This window comes from Xenopus laevis, chromosome 7S (genome assembly GCF_017654675.1).
Source record: "Xenopus laevis strain J_2021 chromosome 7S, Xenopus_laevis_v10.1, whole genome shotgun sequence".
NCBI lineage: Eukaryota > Metazoa > Chordata > Amphibia > Anura > Pipidae > Xenopus > Xenopus laevis.
The window spans coordinates 18,284,842-18,310,757 of NC_054384.1; the positions used below are offsets into that span (position 1 = coordinate 18,284,842).

Consider the following 25,916-nt stretch of genomic DNA (forward strand, 5'->3'; position numbering starts at 1 on the left):
GTCATATGACTTGTGCCTGCACTTTAGGAGAGAAATGCTTTCTGGCAGGCTGCTGTTTTTCCTTCTCAATGTAACTGAATGTGTTTCAGTGGGACATGGGTTTTTACTATTGAGTGTTGTTCTTAGATCTACCAGGCAGCTGTAATCTTGTGTTAGGGAGCTGTTATCTGGTTACCTTCCCATTGTTCTTTTGTTTGTCTGCTGGGGGGGGGGAAGGGAGGGGGTGATATCACTCCAACTTGCAGTACAGCAGTAAAGAGTGATTGAAGTTTATCAGAGCACAAGTCACATGACTTGGGGCAGCTGGGAAATTGACAATATGTGTAGCCCCATGTCAGATTTCAAAATTGAATATAAAAAAATCTGTTTGCTCTTTTGAGAAATGGATTTCAGTGCAGAATTCTGCTGGAGCAGCACTATTAACTGATTCATTTCGAAAGAAAAAAAAATTCCCATGACAGTATCCCTTTAAGTGACTTTCAATGTTAAGTGATGTTTGAATTCCAGTTTTTATGTGTAAAGTGAATTTGTGCTTTTTTGTTTTCTCCCCACAGGGGTCTTGTTTTTGATTCAACCTATGGGAATATGTTAAAGGTTGATGCCTATGGGAATATCCTTGTCTGTGTGCATGGCTTTAACTTCATGAGAGGGTAAGTACAGAAATCCTTTTTCACCCATGTGGATTTAACAGGATTACTATTTTAATATGGTCAGTGGTCTCTGGTGGCAGGTGTGAATAGTTTTAGACCTGGAAATGGAAGTTTAATCCTCGTGATCTGCAGGTCAGAATATCAGTTTAAAAGGGAAGAATACCAATTTTTACACAATACGGTTCTTGCTCAGGCCCCGTCTCCAAATATATTGTGACCTGGAGCATGTGCACTGTAAACCTACGTGGTTACAGTTTTCTATGTGTCAGGGAACCTTATAGGATGTGACACACCCAAATATAGTATACATGAACAAATACCGCTGCAGCACTTTTTTGTTGCAAAAAGGGAAAACTTGGATTTATTAGGTCAAACAACCAGTCCACACACTAGGCTCCCTTTTCTATTGGTTTTTATTTTTACTTTCCTTAGGGTCAGGGCACACAGGCAGATTCGGGGAGATTAGTCTCCCGGCGACAAATCTCCTCTTCTTCGGGCGACTAATCTCCCCGAACTGCCTTCTCTGCCTTCCCGCCAGCTAAAGTGTAACTCGCCGGTGGGATGGCACTCGAAGCGATTCGTTTTCTGAAGTTGCCTGACGAGGAAACTTCGAGGCGACTTCGGAAAATGAATCGCTCCGAGTGCCATCCTGCCGGCAATTTACATTTTAGCCGTGGGGAGGCAGTTCGGGGAGATTAGTCGCCCTGAAGAAGAGGAGGTTTGTCGCCAGGCGACTAATCTCCCCGAATCTGCCTGTGTGCCCTGACCCTTATAGTTTGGGAAACTCTGTCGTAGTGGAGCAACAGTTTTTGTGCTAATAAATAAATAAAAAAATAATACAATGCTTGCCTGACTGAACCAAAAGAACAAAACTATAAACGGCTTGTAACCTGTATCAGTAGCACTGCAGTATGATGCAGGGAACCATATAAAAGGTAGCTTAGATACATGGGCAATGTCAAAACACAACTGCCAGTGTTTGTAATGCTAAAAAGCCATTGCAAACAATACCCTTGAGTATTCCTATTCCATTGTTTTTTCTTTATATAGCTGATTACAGCTCAGCATTGCCTGATAATTCGGTCATTGCATGATGCAATGTGCACTATAAAGATAGGGAAGCCACTGAGCTTAACACATCCATTCAAAGTCCAGTGTTCTCTGTGTTGCTCCATTCTTACAAGCAGCAGGCAAACCCCTTTTGCAGTTTATTTGAACACTATAACTTTTAAAAGAGGAAACACAGTGACTAATTGTTCAACTACTATTGTCATTTGAAACATCCATTAGAACAGGCTCTGCCAATGGGAGAGGACAGTTGTGTTACCATTGGTCATGTACCCATAATATAATAATGATGATTGTGTTTTATAATGACACCATTAAGTTACATATTGTATAATAGAGGCAGTCTAAAAATGCACACACACGTGCAGCCGTTTTCTGCGTGTAGAAACTGTTTACACAAAATACTTAGGTTAATCATAGAAGCACCTTAATCTAGATTCAGACTTGTCTGATTAGTCTCCTCTCTTCATACCAATGACTTTATCATTCTTTGTGTAACGGTATAGGCAAAAGCATGCTCGTACTGCAGAGCCACAGCAATGTGATCCTAAATAACATTACATTAGAGGGGTTGTTCACCTTTAAATTAACTCTTAGTATGCTGTAGAGAGTAGGGATGCACCGAATCCACTATTTTGGATTCGGCCTACCCCCAAATCCTTCGAGAACGATTCGGCCGAATACCGAACCAAATCCGATAATATACAAATTAGGAGTGTGAACATGAAAACATTTTTTACTTTCTTGATTTGTGACAAAAAGTCATGCGATTTCCCTTCCTGCCCCTAATTTGCAAATTTGGATTTGGTTTGGCTGGGCAGAAGGATTCGGCCGAATCCGGCTGAATCCCGAACCGAATCCTGGATTCGGTGCATCCCTAGTAGAGAGTGATATTCTGGTTTTCATATTTTATTATTTGTGGTTTTTGAGTTATTTAGCTTTTTATTCAGCAGCTCTCCAGTTTGGAATTTGAGCCATCTGGTTGCTAGGATCCAAATTACCCTAGCAACCATTCACTGATTTGAATAAGAGACTGGACAATGAATAGGAGGGGCCGGAATAGAAAGATGAGTAATTAAAATTATCAATAACAATTGGGTCAGTGACCCCCATTTGGGAAAAGAGTCAGAAGAAACCGCAAAATAATTCTAAAACTATATATAAAAAAAAAAATAATGAAGACCAATTAAAATATTGCTTAGAACTAGCCATTCTATAACAAACTCAAAGTTAACTGAAAGGTGAACCACCCCTTTAAGTCCTTTGTCAGTCTAATTGGCAGTAAGCTGACCATAGCTAATTACATGTTATAGGTAATTAGACGTGAGCAATTATGTGGGTGTATGATCCCATCAACTTTCTGCTTCTGATAGCAGTAGTAGCTATTGGGACCTGTTATTTAACACGCCTGGGACCAGGGGTTAACAGATAAGGGATCTTTCTGTAATTTGGATCGCCACGCATTGCCTACTAAAAGGTAATTTAAGCATTAAACCCAATAGGATTGTTTTAGCTCCAATAAGGATTAATTATATCTTAGGGCTCTTACACACGGCCGTTCCGACCTGCGCTCCCCTGCGTTCCAATTTTTGGCGTTCAGCCGCAGGGGAGTGCAGGAATAGACGCAAGTCATTATTTGAAATGGGGCTGTACTCACTCAGGCGCGTGTAGGCGCCGAACGCAGGAAAAATGCAGCATGTTGCGTCTGAACCTGCGTTCGGCGCCTACACGCGCCTGAGTGAGTACAGCCCCTTTTCAAATAATGACTTGCGTCTATTCCTGCGCTCCCCTGCGGCTGAAGGCCAAAAAACGGAACGCAGGGGAGCGCAGGTCGGAACGGCCATGTGTAAGAGCCCTAAAGGTGGCCATACACGGAGAGATCCGCTCGTTTGGCGATGTCGCCAAATGATCGTATCTCTCTCCGACATGGCCACCTTGAGGTGGGCAATATCGGGCTGATCCGATCGTGGGCCCTAGGGCCCAACAATCGGATCCTAACGAAAAGTAATGGGCGGTCGGATCGCAACGAATAGATGCGGCTGCAATCCGACGGGATTTTTCATCCCATCCAATAAAGATCTGCCCGACTTTCGGCCAGATCTCGATCGGTGAAGCCCGTTGGGGGGCCCCATACACGGGCCAATAAACTGCCGACACGGTCTGTCGGCAGCTTTTATCGGCCCGTGTATGGCCACCTTTACTTGGAATCAAGTACAAGGTAATGTTTTATTATTACAGAGAAAAAGGAAATAATTTAAAAACAATTTGAATTATTTAATTAAAATTAAATCTATGGGAAATGACCTTCCTGTAAGAGAAGCTTCCTGGATAATGGGTTTCCCAAAGTTAAACGCTGATATACACTGCTTGGTCCACAATGACTAGCTATAAACCACAATGTCCCATAGGAAGCATGTAAAATGTAAAAAAATGCAACACCAAGCGGGTGTAGTCAAGAAATAATACATATCCAGAAGTCCTGTTGCATTAAAGATGGCCAGTTTTTATTTAGACCGTGATCCTAACTAATATCAGTTGCCTGGTTTGCTGCTTCAGAAATGTACAAAGTGGTGTCCATAAATAGCGAGAGAGACAACTAAGTGATGTGCAAGTGAGAGTCCAACATGGGAAGGCCCATTTATCAAAGGTCAAATTTCTGTGAATTTCTTTTAATTTGAATTAATAGCATGTCTAATATTCGATCGAATTGTTCCAACCCAAAATTTAGAATAGTATCCGTTTATATTTGATTCGTACGAATCTGGTTTTTCTCCTCCGGAAAAAAACTCGAATGTCCGGAAGGCTAATAACATCTGCAAATGGCTCAATGGACCTCTGCCATTGACTTGTAAATGAACTCTGCAGGTTTAAGGTAGCGAATATTCGAATAAAGGCCCCCATAGAAGCAAAGATTTTTCTTTGGTGAATGACGATTTTAGCGAAATCCGACCAATCCGTTAAATTATTGTGAAGTTAGTGGGAATGGAACGATCGTACATGTTACGATTTTTCGTCCGACATCTGTCAGAAAATTGATTGGCCAGGTTAAAAAATGTTATCCGCCCCAGTGCAGGGCCAAGCAGGCAGCTACCCTCAGTTTTGCTGGCAATGGCGCCTGAAATGGTCTTTTTAGCTGATGGCCCAATCGTACATTTAAACGATCGTTTCAAGATAATCGTGGTCTCACGATAACAAAAAGATAACGTAAAAATCTTTACACCTATGGCCAACTTTAGGACTGTTTCCATGGTCGAGTTGTGATAAATCTCACATTCTAATTTACATTCGAATAGGGGGATTAAAATTTGAATGTGTGAATTTTGACACTCGAAGATTCAAATTCGAATTTACTATTCGACCCTTGATAAATCTGCCCCTGGATGTAAAGTGGCAAATGTGCTGGGCCTTGCACTGCCATAGCCCTAAATCATAAAGTATTTTAACCTTTCACAATCACAACTCACATATTTCAACTGTGCAGTAACGTAATTCTCTCCGCAGGCCGGAAATAAGGGAGCAGTACCCGAATAAATTCATCCAGAGAGATGACACAGACAGATTCTACATCCTCAACACACTCTTTAACTTGCCAGGTATCTGAGCTATTGAGGTTCATTGCTTGTTTTTAAATGCGGGTGTTTTGCTATTTGGTTTTCCATTTGTTAATAATTTCCTGCAGAGACATTCGTCATTAGTAAATAGATACACCTTGTTTTCTAAATCATGATTTAAACCATTCAAAAGATTGCCTAGCTTTCAAAAGAGATTAGATAGGGTTCAGTAGTCAGAGAGCTATAGCTGGAGAAGTACAAGCCTGTGCAGACTAATTGATTATAGTTAAAGGAACAATAACACCAACAAATGAAAGTGTTAAAAAGGATTGGCAATATTATGTATTTGCCCTGCACTGGTACAGCTGGTGTGTTTGCTCCAGAAGCTTTACTATAGTTTATATAAACAAACTGCTGTGTAGCCATGGGGGCAGCCATTCAAGCACAGGATACACAGTAGATAACAGATAAGTACTACTATAGTTTATATAAACAAGCTGCTGTGTAGTCATGGGGGCAGCCATTCAAGCACAGGATACACAGTATTTATTATTATTAACATGTATTTATATAGTGCCAACATATTGTGTAGCACTGTGATAACAGATAAGTACTTCTATAGTTTATATAAAGAAGCTGCTGTGTAGCCATGGGGGCAGCAATTCAAGCACAGGATACACAGTAGATAACAGATAAGTACTTCTATAGTTTATATAAACAAGCTGCTGTGTAGCCAAGGGGGCAGCCATTCAAGCACAGGATACACAGTAGATAACAGATAAGTACTACTATAGTTTATATAAACAAGCTGCTGTGTAGCCAAGGGGGCAGCCATTCAAGCACAGGATACACAGTAGATAACAGATAAGTACTACTATAGTTTATATAAACAAGCTGCTGTGTAGCCATGGGGGCAGCCATTCAAGCACAGGATACACAGTAGATAACAGATAGTTAATACAAATAAGCTGCTGTGTAGCCATGGGGGCAGCCATTCAAGCAGAAAGTATAATTTTATCTAAGAGGCAGAAATTTGCTCCGCTATCCAAGCAGTAAAGGTTTGTCCAGCTTAACATTAGGAAAGTGTCAGCTTCAAAAAATGGCTGGGTGACTTTGTAGCAAGGGAGATCTTAGTTAATATTTCATAGAACAAATACTCGTGCAGTGTTCATTAAAATGAGAGAACTGGTCAAATGTATATGCTCTATCTGATTATTTGTGTGAATAAAATAGTGTATTGAATTCAATGAAATAACAGTTATTTCACTTTTTTTTCTTTCAGAAACCTACCTTCTGGCTTGCCTGGTGGATTTCTTTACAAATTGTGACAGGTACTCAAGGTATGTCCGCCTGCTACTTACATGGTTTTACTTACCAGTGTAGTTTCCGTAATTTCATCTTCCAAATAATTATTCATTTGCACTCACAAATAATTATTGCAATAATGAATCTTCATTTTCTTTTTTCTAAAGTACAAATGTCAAATGTAGAGGCACCAAAACAGCAGGCATTTTCTGCTACTCTGCCAAAAGGAATCCTAAATGAATACTGCCTAATTATACATCCATTGTGCCAGTAGAATTATTTGCTCTCTCCTTTTTTGTTGCAGCTGTGAAATGGGGTTTAAAGATGGAGACCTCTTCATGTCCTTTCGAAGCATGTTCCAGGATGTCAGAGATGCTGTTGACTGGGTCCATTATAAGGTAACGCCAGATCTTCAGTATTTAGACCAATCTGATTGAACTTGTTGTTTATTGTTGTCTTTAAAGGGATTTTGTCATGATGTTTATGATGTCGTTTTTATTTCTAAATTACACTGTTTACACTGCAAAATATAAATATACAATGAAAAACTTAATTCCTGAACCAATAAGTGTATTTTTGTTTTAGTTGTAATATTGGTGTGTAAGTTAATTTTGCCTGGTCATGTGCTTTCAGAAAGAGCCTGCACTTTAGGATGGAACTGCTTTCTGGCAGGCTGTTGTTTCTCCTACTCAATGTAACTGAGTATGTGTTGCAGTGGGACCTGGATTTTACTATTGAGTGCTGTTCTTAGATCTACCAGGCAGCTGTTATCTTGTGTCAGGGAGCTGTTATCTGGTTACCTTCCCGTTGTTCTGTTGTTAGGCTGCTGGGGGGAAGGGGGGTGTGATATTAAGTTGTACAGCAGCAAAGAGTAACTGAAGTTCAGAGCACAAGTCACATTACTGGGGCAGCTGGGAAACTAACAATATGTCTAACAATATGCCCCATGTCAGATTTCAATATTAAATATAAAAAAATATGTTTGCTCTTTTTAGAAATGGATTTCAGTATAGAATTTTGCTGGAGCAGCACTATTAACATGACAGTATCCCTTTAAGCTGGCCAAACAGGATGAATCCGCTCATTTGTATGGGGGCTAATGATTGGATTAGACAGCAGGCCTACAGACATCTCTCCCAACTGGATTTTTAAACTTGCATATAGATAATATTGCTGCCATACATCCAGATAGTTGGACGGGCCCATGTAAAGGCAACGCTGCTGACTCAGTCTGTAGTCAGCAGCTTTTATTGGCCAGTGTATGGTTAGCTTTAGTCATCTGATATTTGTTATCTCATGCCCCCAAAATAATGACCAATAGTAGACCATTGTTATTTTTTATCTTTGCATATTGCTACTTTAACATTGAATTACTTTTCATTTGTTCTTCAGGGATCCCTCAAGGAAAAGACAGTAGAGAATTTTCCGAAGTATGTTGTTAAAGATGTAAGTCTTTCTGTGCGTTGTTGTGGGTTAAGCAGTAGTGAAATGTATGTATGTGTGTGTGTATATATATATATATATATATATATATAGCCATTGCAAAAGATTGTATTAAATAGTTAAAAAAAAGATACATCTCCATTCATGTGCACATTTACAGCAAAAGGCTCCTGTTGAAACAAGAGTCTGAAATCAAGAGTCTGAATAGCCTTTTAAAGTCCATCTGAAAAGTGACTGGACTACTCTTGTGATGTGCACCGCTAAATAACACTTGTCAATTAGGGGGTGGGGTTTTTCCTTTATAAATGTTTCCTGTTGCACTTTTTTGACAGGCAATTGAGAAAGGGGGTTGATCCCTTGAAATGTCGCGTGTGGAGATCTTAATAGAATGTATATTAGCACATTTGCTGGATTTGAGTGCCATGTTTTATACATATGTGCTCAGGCTTTCATCTATCTGAGTTCAGACACACTAAGCTTTTTAAATGAGCCCTACAGGTTCCCATGTGTCAAGTACCATAGGCAGCTCTCTTTCCTAGGGATCATTATGCCTTGCAAACTGCAGCTGAAATTTTGCCCCACCAGCTGGGGAGTCGTAAGTTGTCCGCTGTATCAGATCATTTTCTGTTTAGTTTGGAGAAAAACATTGGAGAAAAACAAGGTAGCAAGCCCCTATATGGTAATAATTTTAAAGGCTCTGCTTGCCCTTTAAAGACATTCTACACTAATATCACACCTGCCCTCTTCCCAGCAATGATGAAACCTAGGTTTAAAATAGCCTCAGCGGAGGCAGTGCCAAGAGATGGACACTAATATGAAGGCTGTGCCAAGAGATGGACACTAATATGAAGGCTGTTATATAGACCTTCTGCTCAATACTATGCTGAATGATCTGTCTACATAGAAAACACAGATGCAAAGCATTTACAAATTCTTCTTTTATTTTAATTTGCATTGGCCCCAACTATTCTTTGCTGCTCTGTACTAAATTGTCCCCATTTAGTACAGAGCAGCAAAGAATAGTTGGGGCCAATGCAAATTAAAATAAAAGAGGAATTTGTAAATGCTTTGCATCTGTGTTTCCTATGTAGACTTGGACTGGCCCACTGGGATACCAGGAAAACTCCCGGTGGGCCCAGGTGTCAGTGGGCCCTTGTGCTGCTAAACATTTGGCCTATTTCATGGCCATTCCCTATTTCTATTAGAAAAAGAGGCTAAATAGAAGGAATAATTTATTATAGTATGTGAAGAAAACAGACTGGGAGAATAGAGGTTGAGTGAGGAGAGGAAAAATAATAGTACTTAGGGTGGGCCCCTAGTCTAAGATTTTTTGGTGGTCCCCTGGTGTCCCAGTCCGACACTGGAGGAAGAATAATAGTTTGGAAAGTGGGCCCACGTTCTAAGGTTTTCTGGTGGGCCCCTGGCATCCCAGTCTGACACTGTGTAGACTCCAGACTCTTGCAACAATGTGGGACAAGTCCATTCTTTCCAGGTCTGCTACATAATAACAATAGTGTAAATAATATAATATATAACACATTTACAAATAACATTAAAACCTTCAAAAATGCTATACTAAAGTATGTTTAATGTACATTTTCTTTTCATTGTGCGAAAAGGGGTGAAGGATCCCATTTACTTTTACTCCAGTAATGTTTTTTTTAAATTTATTTCTGTATATTTGATGAGATGAGGTTCTGGGAAATTCTTCCTTTTATTGTAAACTTGTTTCATCTGCAGCATACACCATCCATTCATGATCATCTGTAAGATGTGCCTTTGGCTGAAATTCACAATTGCAACAGCACCAACTGAATGTTACACAGACTTTGTTTTTCTAAATATTTGTTTTTCTGTAATAAAATAACTACCAGTATTGGTAGTCCGCTAACTAAAAAAAAGTCTACAGCACATCTGTTTTCACATATGAAAGAAAAAAAACACCCCAAATCTCATTTATTAGATACAATGCCCTATAGTACCCAGTGGCACCTCAGATAAAACGCTAATAATATCATTATTCTCTCTGCAGCCCAAGTTGCCGTTACTGTTGAGCCGCATGAATGAGGTTGGGAAAGTGTTCTTAGTCACTAACAGTGATTATAAATATACCCACGTAAGTACTTATTCCTAGAACTCGGGTTAAGCCACGGCCTTAGTATTTATACCCAGCTGGTGATACATACATTTGCCAACTTTAACAATTCAGCCCGTGAAAGTATCCCCTTAAGAGAGCAATGACTTTAGCACAGTAAAAGGTTGACATTTTTCTGTATGGCGCACGCAAGTCTAGGTATCTTGGGAAAATACAATGGTGACAAGGCACTTATAAAGATTCACAGGCTGATAAATAAAATTCTTAAGATATCACAAACAGACTTTATTTTTTTGAACCCAATGATTCCATGCCTACTGATTAAATTTTTTGGGCAATTTCCCACTTTAGATGCCCAATGCAGTTCTTGTATTGGATCCGTTATCCGGAAACCCGTTTTGCACAAAGCTACAAATTATGGAAAGGCTGTCTCCCATAGACTCCATTTTATCCAAATAATCCAAATTTTTAAAAATGATTTCCTTTTTCTCTGTAATAATAAAACAGTAGCTTGTACGTGATTCAAACTAAGATATAATTTATCCTTATTGGAAGCAAAACCAGCTTATTGGGTATGAAGATCCAAATTACAGAATGATTCATTATCCTGAAAGCCCCAGGTCCCAAACATTCTGGATAACAAGTCTCCTGTACCTGTATATGCAATGCTAATTATTTATATTTTTTTATTCCCTTACAGAAAATCATGACTTACTTGTTTGACTTACCACATGGACCAAAGGTAACGCGCACATAAATCAATAATACATTTGCGATACTGCAGATATCTTATATTAACGATATTTCAGTGTGGCATTGTTTAAATACCACTCCACTGAATATTTTTGCTCAAAGCATTTTCTACTGCATCCGCCGTCCCATTTTTCTGTGCAGCAAATGATCGGCAGAAGAAGGTGATTAGTTATCATGGCAGGATGAAAATGGGGCAAAGTCAGGTGGACTACAAACACCTTTTTTGCTTTTGTCAGTGGCACCTGCACCCACATTTGTCATTATAAATAATAGGCGGCATGAAAAAAAATTGCCTTTGGGCATAATCACTTGGCCAGGGTTGATAAGGAGGGCATCCAGCCATGACTTTTATAATATGGAATATTTATATCTTCCTTAAAGTGCAACTGCTATATCTATAAACACACAGTGGGGCTCATTTATAAACACTGGGCAAATTTGCACCTGGGCAGTAACCTATGGCAACCAATTAAATGTTTGGTTTCTCTGTTTAAAGGGAAAGGAAACCTAGTCGGCGCAAACCCCCCACCCCCCCTCCCGTTTGTTGCCCACCCTCCCTCCTCCCCCCTGGCCTACCCGTCCCACTGGGCAAATGCCCCTAACTTGTTACTTACCCTTCTGCGCAGGTCCAGTCCAGGGAGTTCACAGGCAGCATCTTCTTCCACACGATCTTCTTCCTGCTGTGAACGGCGTTTTGGCGCATGCGCAGTAGGATCATTTCGCCGGTACGGATCTACTGCGCATGCGCCAAAAGTCACGCGGATGCGCAGTAGATCGTACCGGCGAAATGATCCTACTGCGCATGTGCCGTTCAAAGCAGGAAGAAGATCGAGTGGAAGAAGATGTCCTCTGTGAACTCCTGGACTGGACCTGCGCAGAAGGGTAAGTAACAAGTTAGGGGCATTTTCCCAGTGGGACGGGTAGGCCAGCGGGGAGGAGGGAGGGTGGGCAACAAACGGGAGGGGGGTGGGGGGTTTGCGCCGACTAGGTTTCCTTCCCCTTTAACCAGCAGCTGCCTGTAAAAAGCCAGTAACTGATTGGTTGATATGGGTAACTGCCCAGGTGCAAATTTGCCCAGTGTTTATAAATGAGCCCCGCTATCTCTGGTGGTAGGGCAGTTGTATACCTAATGGTGGTTGGTTAGATTAGCTCTGCCATTGCTGGGGGCATGCACAATAACAGTCAGACAACATGGAGAGGAGACATTTTACAAAAAGGCGACAGTTATTTGTGTCTGTCTCTCTCCTAAACCAAAGAAAGAAAATTCACAGATGCTGGCTGGGAGAAGAGGCTGTGTAAAGGTATAACCACCTCTTTCACCCTCATTTATTTGTAACTGATTTACATTTTGTTTCTAGTTAGAAAATTAAAAAGCTGCATATACTGTTGGGTTTTTTTTTCTCTTATCAAACTACCTTCAAACTACCCTGTAGCTCTATCCTATTTCATCACTAATAAATATTAATAGCTACAAAGCAAGGACGGTCATATCTTTTCCACAATGATAAATTAACAGTATAACATTGGAAGAACTAGGTAAAAAATAAAAACATATAAATGAAAGTACAGCATAAAATCGGTAACAACAAATATTTGTTTGGCTCATGGAATACATAAAACAAGACGTTACAGTACACCGATTTTATGCTGGTTAAAACTTGCCACACTTAAAGGAGAATTAAACCTTAACTAAAGAATTAGCTAGAAATGTTGTACATTATGTTTTGTGCTTCTGTACCAGCCCAAGGCAACAACAGTCCTTTAGCAGTAAAGATCTGTGTCTCCAAAGATGCCCCAGTAGTTCCCCATCTTCTTCTCTGCTGATTCACTGCACATGCTCTGTGCTGCTGTCACTTACTGAGCTGAGGGATCGATGCACAATATACTGAATATATATAATATAAATCACCATATAAGGATGATTTTATACATTTATACAGATAATTACTACATGGCAGCTCAGAAACCAGTGCAATTAGCATCAGAATTTAATAATCAGCCCATATTGTCATATAAACTGATGTAGCATCAGTTTATATGACATACAAACCTCATTCTCTGCTTGGTCATTTGTGACAACCCCCAAGCTTAGTTTCTGAACAGCTGCTCAGAGCCCACTGAGCATGTGAGTGTCACAGACACTTTCCAAGATGGTGACCCCCTGTGACAAGTTTGAAGTCCTGGATCATTGCTGCTATTGACAAGCTGAAACTTTAGGCTGGTGCAATAAGTTCAGGATATAAAATATGGCATTTTTAGCCTTATTCATTTTTAGGGTTTAGTTCTCCTTTCATGACATAGGGATGCATGCTGCTTGCATAAACTGAACTATACTGAATTGCTGGCAGCTCTCTGCAGCACAGTCTTATATTAACGGATATGGCTCAGTGATAAGGAATAGCTTTGTTATACTGATTTTGCTTTTGTCTTTCCAGCCTGAAAGCTCTCACAGAGATTGGCAGACCTATTTTGACCTTATATTAGTTGATGCTCGAAAGCCCTTGTTCTTTGGAGAAGGAACAGTGTTACGACAAGTGGACACGGTAAGTAACAGGTTAAACTCTATGCACTGTAACATAGGTACATCTATGTGATTGTTACATGTAGGGGTACATATATTTTACACACACTCCCTAAAAAAAAGATTGCCCTGCCATGGATACATTTATATCCATCAATGTGTAGGACATTGGCATTTTACTGACATGAAAATTAATACAGAGCTGGGCAACAACGTATTAGCATTTATAAATTTTTTTTGGTTTGCCGCTTTTCCAGTTTTATTTAATGTGGCCTCTAGTTGCTGGTATCACGGCCACTTAGGGGGTTATTTATTAAACTCAGAATGCCAAAAACCTGAAAAATTTGTGTTTTTTTAGTATAAAATCCAAATTTTTAGTGGAAAAAAAACCCACGCATTATTAGGGATTTATTATACACCGAGGATGGGGAAAAAAAAGTCCAAATCCAAAAATCAGGCATCTCAGACCTACCAAAGTTGTATATAAGTCAATGGGATAAGTCCCAAAGATATCTTGATCTGCACTGGGTTTCCTGCAATAATCCGAAGATTCTGTGGTTTTCAGGCAAAAATCTGAAAAAACTGCGGTTTCAGGTGTAAAATCAGAAAAATTCATATGATTCGTTTTTTTCACTATATATTAGGTATTTTTTCACGCAAAGAAAATTTTCGGGAAAGCGTATTGATAATTAAAGAGAAAAACCCGGGCGGTTGGAGTCGTTTTCAGAAAATATTGAGATAAATTCGGACTTTGATAAATGGGCCTCTTAATTTCCTATAATTCCGGCCCTGTATGGGAGTCAAAGCAGCTGTGCTAACCGTTCCTGTAACTTTGCTGCCCCCTTTTGTCACTTGATGGAAAGACTAACTTGAGGTTTGAATTTGGACTTTTCTACAGGGATTTATATTTACTGTATTTTTTCCCGATGCAGAATACTGGCAAACTGAAAATCGGAACCTACACTGGCCCTTTACAACATGGAATTGTATACTCAGGAGGTAAGGTTTGTGCGTGTAAAGCTCTGACCTGAGACAGAATGTTGGAAAATGATGCTGGATATATGTGAGATTGAACTGGTGAATCCATAAGGAATCCCAGCAGTGTGCAGGTTTTTTTCTATTAACAATGCTGTTTCTGACTGCTAGAAGGGTGTAAACAAATCTACATATTTATCCGAGTGGATAGATGTGACAATTCTTCAGAATGTGTTTGACAGCTCGGAGCAGTCCGACACATTGATTTTCAGTTGGTGTGAGTGTTCAGCGCAGCACGGTATCAGCACTGCGTACTAACGAATCATTAGTTTGTGATGCAAATTGCATTTGGGAGAGAATATGGCCGTCTTTTTCAAAATAGAACAAATCGTTCCAGCATGGAAAGGAAATTGTAAAGTAGATTACAAGTGATAATGGTCGATAAAGGATCAGGGTGGGGGGAAATAATAAAGTGCTGTTTTTGTATGTTTATTGCTAAGCTGCTTTGAAGCACCCATGTACTTAATTTTGCCGTTCAGGTTCCTCGGATATAGTGTGTGACCTGCTGGGGGCAAAAGGAAAAGATATCCTGTATATCGGCGATCACATCTTCGGGGATATTCTTAAATCTAAGAAGCGACAAGGATGGAGAACATTCCTGGTCATTCCCGAGCTGGCACAAGAACTTCACGTCTGGACTGATAAAAGCTGTAAGGCATTCCATATTGGTTAGATGAATGCAGTATGGCAGTAGTAGTTAGCAACTTCACACAGTCAGGGAAGTAGGCTCCAACACTTTTCAGGGTTAGTGCTCCATCAGGTATTCCGTTGAGAAGTACTGAACTTCATGGGTTATGTCTCTGGGTACCAGCGTGTGCGATTTTGATCTCATAATTCTGTATATAATATTGTGTAAAGGGATGTTTGCTTGATTGACATGGTGTTACACATCCAGGTTGGCTGTATAGATATAGTTTTATAGGAAATATGATATCGTTGTATATTTGAATGTTAACAACAGTTTTTTTTGTTTCTGTTTTTATTTTTTTCTTATAGCAGTGACCTGGTATTTCTGTTAGAAGATAACATTGTAGTACCTTATTTGGCTGCTGAGGCACTGTGTAGTGATCCAAACTTCCACCGTATGAGCGTCTGGCTGCTTATATAAATTATTATATATATATTATATAAAGCCTCTTATACAGGGCAGATACTGCTCACTATTAACACCACTCTCTGCCCAGTGGAGCTTCATTCATGTAGAGATCCGTTTAATAAGTGATATCTGCCACATATTCAGGGGAATATGGTGCATTCGGCCCTTTGCACCTTTCACAGAATCTGGTATAAGGTGCAACGTGCAGTACTATAAGTGCAACACAACCTTGTTGGCACATTCATCCCTGTACTTAAAGAAGAAGTAAAGCTTAACTAAAGAAGTAGCTAGAAATGTTATACATTATGTTTTGAGCTTCTGTACCAGCCCTTTAGCAGTAAAGATCTGTGTCTCCAAAGATGCCCTAGTAGCTCCTCATCTTTTTTTCTGCTGATTCACTGCACATGCTCTGTGCTGCTGTTACTTACTGAGCTTAGGGGCCCACTCACAATATACAGTACACATAGAATAGAAATGTCACAATATAAGGCTAATTAGTAATTAATACTGATAATTACTACATGGCAGCACAAAAACCACTGCAATTAGCATCAGAATTTAATAATCAGCCCTGTAGCATCAGTCTATATTACAGACAAACCTCATTCTCTGCTTGATAATTAGTGACGACCCCTAAAGGTGGCCATAGACGCAAAGATCCGCTCGTTTGGCGACATCACCAAAGGAGCCAATCTTTCCACGATATGCCACTAATGGGCATGGCTATATCGGGGGTAATCTGAACGTTCGGCCCTGCGGCTGAACGATCAGATAACGATGAGAGCGCAATGGGCTCCGGCGGGATGGTCGTGACAAAATCAAACCTGTCCGATCGACCAAACGACCTATCTCCGCCGGACGAAAAATGTCGGGACTCTCCACACATGGTCCGAAAATCATACTAATCCTCGATTCGTACAATAGGATCTTTGCGTCTATGGGCACCTTTAGATTAGCTTCTCAACAGCTGCTTAAAGAGGTGTTTCACCTCCAGGTTACCCTTTAGTATGTTATAGAATGGCTACTGCTAAGCTATTTTTCAATTGGTCTTTTTTTTAAATAGTTTTCAAATTATTTGCTGTCTTCTTTTTCCAGCTTTCAAATGGGGGTCACTGACCCCATCAAAAAGATAAATGCTTTGTAAAGCTAGAAATGTATTTAATTGCTGCTTTTTATAACTCCTCTTTCTATTCAGTGCCTCTCCTCTTCATATTCATGTTCTTTTTCGAATCTGTGCATGGTTGCTAGGATCATTTAGACCCTAGCAACCAGATTGCTGAAATTGCAAACTGCAGAGCTGCTGAATACAAAGCTAAATAGCTCAAAAACCACAAATCATAAAAAATGAAAACCAATTGCAAATTATCTCAGAATATCACTCTCTATATTATACTAAAAATTTATTCAAAGCTGAACAACCCCTTTGATGACACACAAGCTAGAGGTCATGTATCCTTGGGAGCAGCCAGTAATATGTTAATTGTCTATAGAGAGGATTTGAGGTGTTATCTCTATACTGTACCTGATTATGGAATGTATGGGAATCACATGGGGCTGCTAAACCAATGAAAAGTCACTCACCTGGAAGTTTGTATCATGTCAGAGTTGCTAGCCTAAGAAGGTACTCGCTGTGGCTTATACATAATGAAACTCCCAGTTTCCTTACTATTTTGTGACTGTTTTACACTAAGCAACTACCCGTACTCCAGGTGACTGCTGAACTACAGCTCCCAGCAGCTCAAAGGATGGTGGGAGATGCTTGTTGCAGCCGCTGTAGTACTAAATGGGGCTTTTCCTGTACCAGGATATATTTCACTGAAATACTGTGAGACCATTTAAAGTAACACCAAAAAAATGAACGTGTTTTTAAAGAATGCCTCTAAAGTGTACTGTTGACCTGCGCTAGTAAAATTGGTGGGTTTGCTTCAGAAACTCAACGATGGTTTATGTAAAGAAGCTGCTAGGTAGCCATGGGGGCAGCCATTCAAGCACAGGATAAACAATAGATCAGATAAGTTCTGATGAATCCCATTGTATACTACAGAGCTTATCTGTTATCTACTGTGTATCCTGTGCTTGAATGGCTGCCCCCATGGCTACACAGCAGCTTGTTTATATAAACTATAGTAGTACTTATCTGTTATCTACTGTGTATCCTGTGCTTGAATGGCTGCCCCCATGGCTACACAGCAGCTTGTTTATATAAACTATAGTAGTACTTATCTGTTATCTACTGTGTATCCTGGGCTTGAATGGCTGCCCCCATGGCTACACAGCAGCTTGTTTATATAAACTATAGTAATACTTATCTGTTATCTCCTGTGTATCCTGTGCTTGAATGGCTGCCCCCATGGCTACACAGCAGCTTGTTTATATAAACTATAGTAGTACTTATCTGTTATCTACTGTGTATCCTGGGCTTGAATGGCTGCCCACATGGCTACACAGCAGCTTGTTTATATAAACTATAGTAGTACTTATCTGTTATCTACTGTGTATCCTGGGCTTGAATGGCTGCCCCCATGGCTAAACAGCAGCTTGTTTATATAAACTATAGTAGTACTTATCTGTTATCTACTGTGTATCCTGGGCTTGAATGGCTGCCCCCATGGCTACACAGCAGCTTGTTTATATAAACTATAGTAGTACTTATCTGTTATCTACTGTGTATCCTGTGCTTGAATGGCTGCCCCCATGGCTACACAGCAGCTTGTTTATATAAACTATAGTAGTACTTATCTGTTATCTACTGTGTATCCTGGGCTTGAATGGCTGCCCCCATGGCTACACAGCAGCTTGTTTATATAAACTATAGTAATACTTATCTGTTATCTCCTGTGTATCCTGTGCTTGAATGGCTGCCCCCATGGCTACACAGCAGCTTGTTTATATAAACTATAGTAGTACTTATCTGTTATCTACTGTGTATCCTGGGCTTGAATGGCTGCCCACATGGCTACACAGCAGCTTGTTTATATAAACTATAGTAGTACTTATCTGTTATCTACTGTGTATCCTGGGCTTGAATGGCTGCCCCCATGGCTAAACAGCAGCTTGTTTATATAAACTATAGTAGTACTTATCTGTTATCTACTGTGTATCCTGGGCTTGAATGGCTGCCCCCATGGCTACACAGCAGCTTGTGTATATAAACTATAGTAGTACTTATCTGTTATCTACTGTGTATCCTGTGCTTGAATGGCTGCCCCCATGGCTACACAGCAGCTTGTTTATATAAACTATAGTAGAGTTTTTGAAGCAAACACACCAGTTTCACCAGTGCAGGGCAACAGGAGATTATGTTTTCATTACTTTAATGCACTTTCATTATTTGGTGTTACTGTTCCTTTAAGCACAGTTACAGACGGAAAACAAATTAACCCCGCTAACGCTGTTTAAAAGCAACATGGCTGCTCAGGTGTCTCCCGAGTGCAGGTAATAAGGTAACTGGGTTTGTTGCAGAAATACAGGAAATAGACACGTGTAAGTTAAAGTACAGGGATGTAATGGTTTGGGGTAACGGCACATTCTAATGACGGCGGGGGTGTTCAGGTGAAATCATGATGATGGCAGGGGTGAGGGTTGAAATATTTATATTGTGCAGGACATGTTTTCATGTCACCCAGAGGAACTTTAACCCTACGTAGGATTGCAGCATCACATGTGCATGAGGTGCCTCATCAAGGGTCTACAACCTTTTTTGCTGAGTGCCAAAAGTAAGATTTATTTTTTTCCCCCCTCAATCCCATTTGAGTGCTGCTTCAGATAAAATATATTCTCAATATATATATTAATATAAATATATCTGTATATTTATTCGCTTTTTTTTTAGTTCTCGACTTCTCCCCTCCCCCCCTCGCTGCCCCTCTTGCGCTTACATTGCTTTTTCCTTCTCTCCCATTGGCTGTTTCCTGGTGTCTCCCAGTCCCCATGTCACAACTGAGGTCACTTTGCTCAGTCATCACGTTATGATTGGCATGTCCAGTGTAAAGCTTCCACATTAGCAGCGCCATTTCTCTTCTTATCTCTTTTCCTGCCACGGACTCCTGCACGGAGCGCTATATAAGCCAATTGTGTGCATCTGTCTGTCCACGGCATAAAAAACTGATTCGGGCAGTTTGTCTCCCCACAAATCGCTCCCTTATCTGTATTTCTATAATTGTGTCATAAAAAAACGTCCTACTCTGCTCTGTCCCCTCTCTATACTGTTTGCTTTTATTAGGCATTTTGGTGTCTTTATTTTATGTTAAAGCCAAATGCCTTTGTTATATATTTTGTTTTTGTTTGTTTTTTTCAGCCCTTTTTGAAGAGCTCCAGAGCCTGGATATATTCTTAGCTGAGCTGTACAAGTAAGTAGGAGTCTGTTTTATTGTAGCTTGAAATATTCATTGTATCTGCACTGCACTGATAAGCCACACACAAAGCACACACAATAAATAACACTGATTACTCGGCATTAATCCTGCCACTGGAGGGGGTTTGTGCACTAGCTGAGCATTCATACTGCTTATCTACAGATTCAGCCTATTATTATTATATAAGGGGAACGATCGAGAAAATGAAAATTTCTGTTTCTGAAATAATCAAGTTTATCTTCACTATTCCTCTCTCAGCATCTGTTTCTCTTCATTCTCTCTTCATGCAGCAGTTGGGTGTCAGATATTCATTGACAGTTGGATCCAATATATATTATAGGGGGGGCTCCTATTGCCTAGAAGATGTATTAGAACTCATTCTATTAAAATGACCAGAAATCATGTTAGAGTCCTGCGTGGAACCAATTTCTAAGGCCCAAACCCATAATCTGCAGCCAGCGACCCAAACCGCAACCCGCACTTTGATCTGCTACTTTGATCTGCTACCCGTCCCGGACCCGGAACTGCCTTATCAGCAACCCGGCCGACCACCATCAAACAGGAAGTGATGGTGATACAAACAGGAAGTGATGGTGATACAAACAGGAAGTGATGGTGATACAAACCGGAAGTGACGTCATCAAAAGTGGGCGGAGACAGAAACACATTTTGTAAAACTTTAAAAGAAGTAAAATATAGACAATATTACATAAGATAAGAAATTTAGATGAGTCCCGCACCTGAAAATGCTCCCCTCGTTCCGCAGGGTGCCCCCTTTTTTTGCGGGTACCCGAACCGATGCAGGACTCTAAATCATGTCTCTCTACATGCAGAATTTGTGCAAAAGGCTGTTTTTTTGTTAGATTTTTTACTGGAATCAGTTAATTGAGTGAGCTCTAATACATCTGCTAGGAATGGAGCCCCCCTATAAGATATATTGGATCTAACTGTCAATGAATATCTGACACCCAATTGCTGCATGAAGACAGAATGAAGAGAAACAGATGATAGTGAAGATAAACTTGATTATTTCAGAAACAATGCAGAATTTTAAATTGATTGTATTTAGAAAGTTTCTTACTTCAGTATGAGGAAGCTTATATTACATTTTCCTTTTCTCAATAGTTCCCCTCGTATTTTTAGAGCACCAACATATTAAGCAGGACTGCTTCATTATAGAATAAGTCTGATGCCTCCCCATGGGCCAAAACACCCAGTGCAGACAGCAGCTACATAAATGGCCACAATCACGCACATCAGCTGCATGCACTTTCTGCCTTGGGTCAGACTGCTGGATAATGTACAGCACAAGATAATATGACAAAATATGAAACGTATTGTTTCCCCTTGAACTTGTTAATCCCCATATGCATTTTAAGTATCCTATCATTTTAACTCTTAGGCACTTGGACAGTAGCAGCAATGAGCGGCCTGATATCAGCTCCATCCAGAGGCGTATTAAGGTAATGTTGAAAAATTTGGACCCCCCCCCCTCCCCAACCCACACATTGGGGTTCCTAAGCGACCCAGCAGAACTAAAAGCACTCACTGTTTGTACACCAGTATGTGCATTCAGCAACGTTTTCTTTTGGCACGTGAAAATATTTTGGGTGGATTTATTTGTAAAAAGCAATCAATAGTTTAAAATGCAATTGTTTTTTTTTTAAGCTTTGCATTATATCTGTTCTCAAGGCCGTCATCAGTAATTATAGGGCGCGTGCTATTAAGTTAGCAGAACCCCTTCCCCCAGGGGGAGACCAGTTATTAGTCCAGTGGTTACCTGCACATTCTGGGTGATGGGGCCTGCCAGCAATTAAAATGGGACCCCAATTTAAAAAAAATGCCCCTAACATGCACAGCTAGACCCCTGATCTGCCCTAGACACTTCCCAACTTTGGAAAACTTTAACCTAATCCTGCCTGGCCACTCCCCAATTAGAACAAACTTTGCCCATGATTATTCCAATGATCATCTGATCGTCAGCTCAAAGCTGCGACTTCATCCGACATTTCTACCTCTTGCCTTATTTCCGTCGCATGCGATTTGTCGCATGTGTTTTGTCTAGGGATGCACCGAATCCACTATTTGGGATTTGGCCGAATCCCCGAATCCTTGGTGAAAGATTCGGCCGAATACCGAACCGAATTCTAATTTGAATATGCAAATTAGGGGCAGGAAAGGAAAAAGTGGGAAAAATCTTCTTTTGTGACGAAAAGTCACTTGATTTCCCTACAGGCCCCTAATTTACATATGCAAATTAGGATTCGGTTCTACCAGGCACAAGGATTCATCTGAATCCTGCTGGAAAAAAAAGGCCGAATCCCGAACCGAATCCTGGATTCGGTGCATCCCTAGTTTTGTCGCAGCGTGTCGGATCGCACCGAAAACGTACGTGTAGTCCTACCCGAATACATTTTTTGGGAGTTTTAATTTATGTATTCGACCTTTGATAAATGTGCCTCCAAGATAGAAAACCGTTGACTTATACCTCTTTATTTCCCATGTATTTCTGTACAGAAAGTCACACACGACATGGACATGTGCTACGGGATGATGGGGAGCCTGTTCCGCAGTGGTTCCCGCCAGACTCTCTTTGCAAGTCAGGTGATGCGTTATGCTGATCTCTATGCTGCGTCTTTCATCAATCTCCTGTATTACCCATTCAGTTACCTCTTCAGAGCTGCACATGTCCTGGTGAGTACCTCCCTGCCTAGTTCAGCATTTCTTACTGGCACCTTCAATTCCCTACACACGACAGAAAGAAGCGTCTGCTACAAAAGTCTCCCGATGATTTATGTAACGCACGTTAGTAACAGTGTGCCCTATTTTCCAGAAATGTTAAAAACAATGTTGCTCATGTGAACAGAGTCGCAATATAGCAGGAGGCATTAAATCAAATAAGCAATGAAAGAGGATGCATTAGATATGTTACCCATAATTAAGATAATAGGTATATGAATAAAGATGTAATTAATAAAGCCAAAGAAAACAGTAAAAAATAATCTTGCCTTAGTACAACAGATGTCCAATAGATGGCAGTGTTAGCTACTGTAATGTGCAGTGTTATAGTACATTAAAGGGTTTTTTTTAACCTTTTTTAGTATGTTATAGAATGGCCAATTCTAAGCAACTTTTACATTGCTCTTCATTATTTGTTTTTTATGGTTTTTTAATTATTTGCCATTTTATTCTGAACTTTTACAACTTTCAAACGGGTCACTGACCCCATGTAAAAAAACAAATGCTCTGTAAGGCTACAAATGTATTGTTGCTCCTTTTTATTACTCATCTTTCTATTCAGGCCTCTCCTATTCACATTCCAGTCTCTTATTCAAATCAACGCATGGTTGTTAGGGGAATTTGGACCCTAGCAACAAGATTGCTGAAATTACAAACTCGAGAGCTGCTAAATATAAAATAAAAACATAGAAAAAATGAAAACCAATTGAAAATTGTCTCAGAATATCGTTCTGTACATAATACTAAAAGTTAACTCAAAGGTGAACAACCCCTTTAAATGGGTTCTGTCATGATTTTTATGGTGTAGTTTTTTTTAGTTGTAATATTGGTGTGTAGGTGCATCTCAGGTCATTTTGCCTGGTCATGTGCTTTCAGAAAGAGCCAGCACTTTAGGAACTGCTTTCTGACAGGCTGTTGTCAATTTCCCAGCTGCCCCTGGTCATGTGACTTTTGCCTGCACTTTAGGAGAGAAATGCTTTCTGGCAGGCTGCTGTTTTTCCTTCTCAATGTAACTGAATGTGTCTCAGTGGGACATGGGTTTTTACTATAGAGTGCTGTTCTTATATCTACCAGGCAGCCGTTATCTTGTGTTAGGGAGCTGTTATCTGGTTACCTTCCCATTGTTCTGTTGGGGGGCTGCGGGGGGGGGAGGCTGACATCACTCCAACTTGCAGTAAAGAGTGACTGAAGTTTATCAGAGCACAAGTCACATGACTAGGGGCAGCTGGGAAACTGACAATATGTCTAGCCCCATGTCAGATTTCAAAATTAAACATAAAAAAAAATCTGTTTGCTCTTTTAAGAAACTGATTTAGGTGCAGAATTCTGCTGGAGCAGCACTATTAACCCATGACAGTATCCCTTTAATAGTACAGATAGGGGGGGGACAAATACTGCATTAAATAAATATACACAGTCTTATAAAGATTAAATGCCACTCAGTAAGTAGGCAATCCCTGCCCACAGTTGATCGATTATTTGCTGACTGCATGATCAGTGTTTTTATACAGGTCCGGAGAATTCTAATAATAATATATTATATATATAATAACAACAACCAACTGCTGCATGAAGACAGAATGAAGAGAAACAGATGCTGGGAGAGGAATAGTGAAGATAAACTTGATGATTATTTCAGAAACAATGCAGAATTTTTGATTGATTGTACTTAGAAAGTTTCTTACTTCCGTATGAGGAAGCTTATATTACATTTTCATTATTGCGATATTTCCCCTTTAACTTTCTCACACTGCCTGTTGCAGATCAGAATTAACACAATACTTCAGTGCCCGACTTCTGACCTTGTCTTCTGTTCTTCTTCTGCTTCAGATGCCCCATGAATCCACCGTGGAACACACTCACGTGGACATTCATGAATTAGAATCCCCAATGGCCACTCGCAATAGGTGCTCTCTGGAGTTCAAGGATTCCGACTTCAAACGGCACCAGCTGACCCGCTCCATCAGTGAGATTAAACCACCCAACCTCTTCCCACAGAAACCCCGGGAAATAACACACTGCCACGATGAAGATGATGATGAAGAGGAGGAGGAAGAAGAAGAAGAGGAGGAGGAAGAATAAAAGGAGTGGAGTATCCACACAGGATATTTCTTACAGAACCAGCAGATATGTACTGAATGTGTTTTACCCACATGTCTCATGCGGTTCTGTTTTCTATTCCTGTCCGCGGGTTCAGAGACATTTGCACGTGGTTATTGCATCCCGTGCATTAACATATCGGTTGCTCTCTGTTCTGAGAGACACAGCACAGTATTCACTCTCTACTCTTCTCTTTCTCCTCTGGAACTGATCCAAATTTCTAACAACCCAAAGGGGTGGTTTTACCTTAGCAGCAGCCATCATCTTATATTCTTAGGGCCGAACCTATAAAAAGGAGACCCCTGCCAAAGCAGCAACGGGGGTTCCAAATCTGAAAGATGTCCAATCTCTTCCCAATCTGCAGTTGGACTACAAATCCCAGCAGCCAGTTACAGTGGAAGCTGCCAGTGCTATAGGATGGACATCACTCACACATATAATAAACATAATTCCTGCACAAAATAATAGGCCCATTATACTTTCATCAACATTTCTCCCCATTCTGAGGCCAGGGTCGATGACCTCTTTTTTTTTTCACCAGTGTTTTATTTCTGCCTTTTAAAGAACCAGCAACCCTCTATTGCAGAGCTGTCATGTTACAATCCAAATTTGCTTGGAAATGGGCATAGAAAATGCACAGCAATAGGTGTGTTCAAAGGAGAAGGAAAGGTTAAAACTAAGTAAGCCTTATCAGAAAGGTCTATATAGATTCACCAGTAAACCCTCAGAGTAATGTTATTCTGAGTCCTCTGTCAAAAGAAACACCACATTTCTTTCCTTCTATTGTGTACTCATGGGCTTCTGTATCAGACTTCCTGTTTTCATCTTAAATCTCCTTGCCCCGGCGTGCTCAGTTTGCTCCCCCCCCCCGTCTCTGCTGTAATCTGAGCCCAGAGCTATAAGTGAGCAGGGAGAGACTAAAGCAGAAAGTGATGTCACACCAAGCTAATATGGCAGCTGCTATCCTAAACAAACAGAGAGCTTCTAGAGCTTTTTACTCAGGTATGGTAAAATATTCTACAGAATAAATATAGCATTCTAGCTTGCACTATTGCAGCTAATCTATTGGCAATAAAATGCCTCCGTAGCTTTCCTTCTCCTTTAATGGTATACAGTGGTGTGAAAAACTATTTGCCCCCTTCCTGATTTCTTATTCTTTTGCATGTTTGTCACACAAAATGTTTCTGAACATCAAACACATTTAA

The 25,916-nt window shown here is 40.3% G+C and overlaps 1 protein-coding gene across 2 annotated transcripts in view; it reads left to right on the forward strand.

The window, feature by feature from the left end:
• Positions 1-25,461, forward strand: part of nt5c2.S (cytosolic purine 5'-nucleotidase-like) — a 59,649-nt gene extending 34,188 nt beyond the window's left edge. The window contains exons 5-19 of one of the 2 annotated variants that reach the window (XM_041570943.1): positions 555-650; positions 5,220-5,311; positions 6,552-6,609; positions 6,879-6,972; positions 7,967-8,020; positions 10,050-10,133; positions 10,813-10,854; positions 12,122-12,166; positions 13,301-13,408; positions 14,319-14,385; positions 14,901-15,071; positions 19,815-19,866; positions 21,275-21,335; positions 22,390-22,566; positions 24,442-25,461. In XM_041570943.1, the coding sequence (XP_041426877.1) occupies positions 555-650; positions 5,220-5,311; positions 6,552-6,609; positions 6,879-6,972; positions 7,967-8,020; positions 10,050-10,133; positions 10,813-10,854; positions 12,122-12,166; positions 13,301-13,408; positions 14,319-14,385; positions 14,901-15,071; positions 19,815-19,866; positions 21,275-21,335; positions 22,390-22,566; positions 24,442-24,693 (1,453 nt within the window). In that variant the 3' untranslated portion in view covers positions 24,694-25,461. The remainder of the gene's footprint in view (positions 1-554; positions 651-5,219; positions 5,312-6,551; positions 6,610-6,878; positions 6,973-7,966; positions 8,021-10,049; positions 10,134-10,812; positions 10,855-12,121; positions 12,167-13,300; positions 13,409-14,318; positions 14,386-14,900; positions 15,072-19,814; positions 19,867-21,274; positions 21,336-22,389; positions 22,567-24,441) is intronic. The other variant, XM_041570944.1, reaches the window with a different exon arrangement.
• Positions 25,462-25,916: the final 455 nt, after the last annotated feature.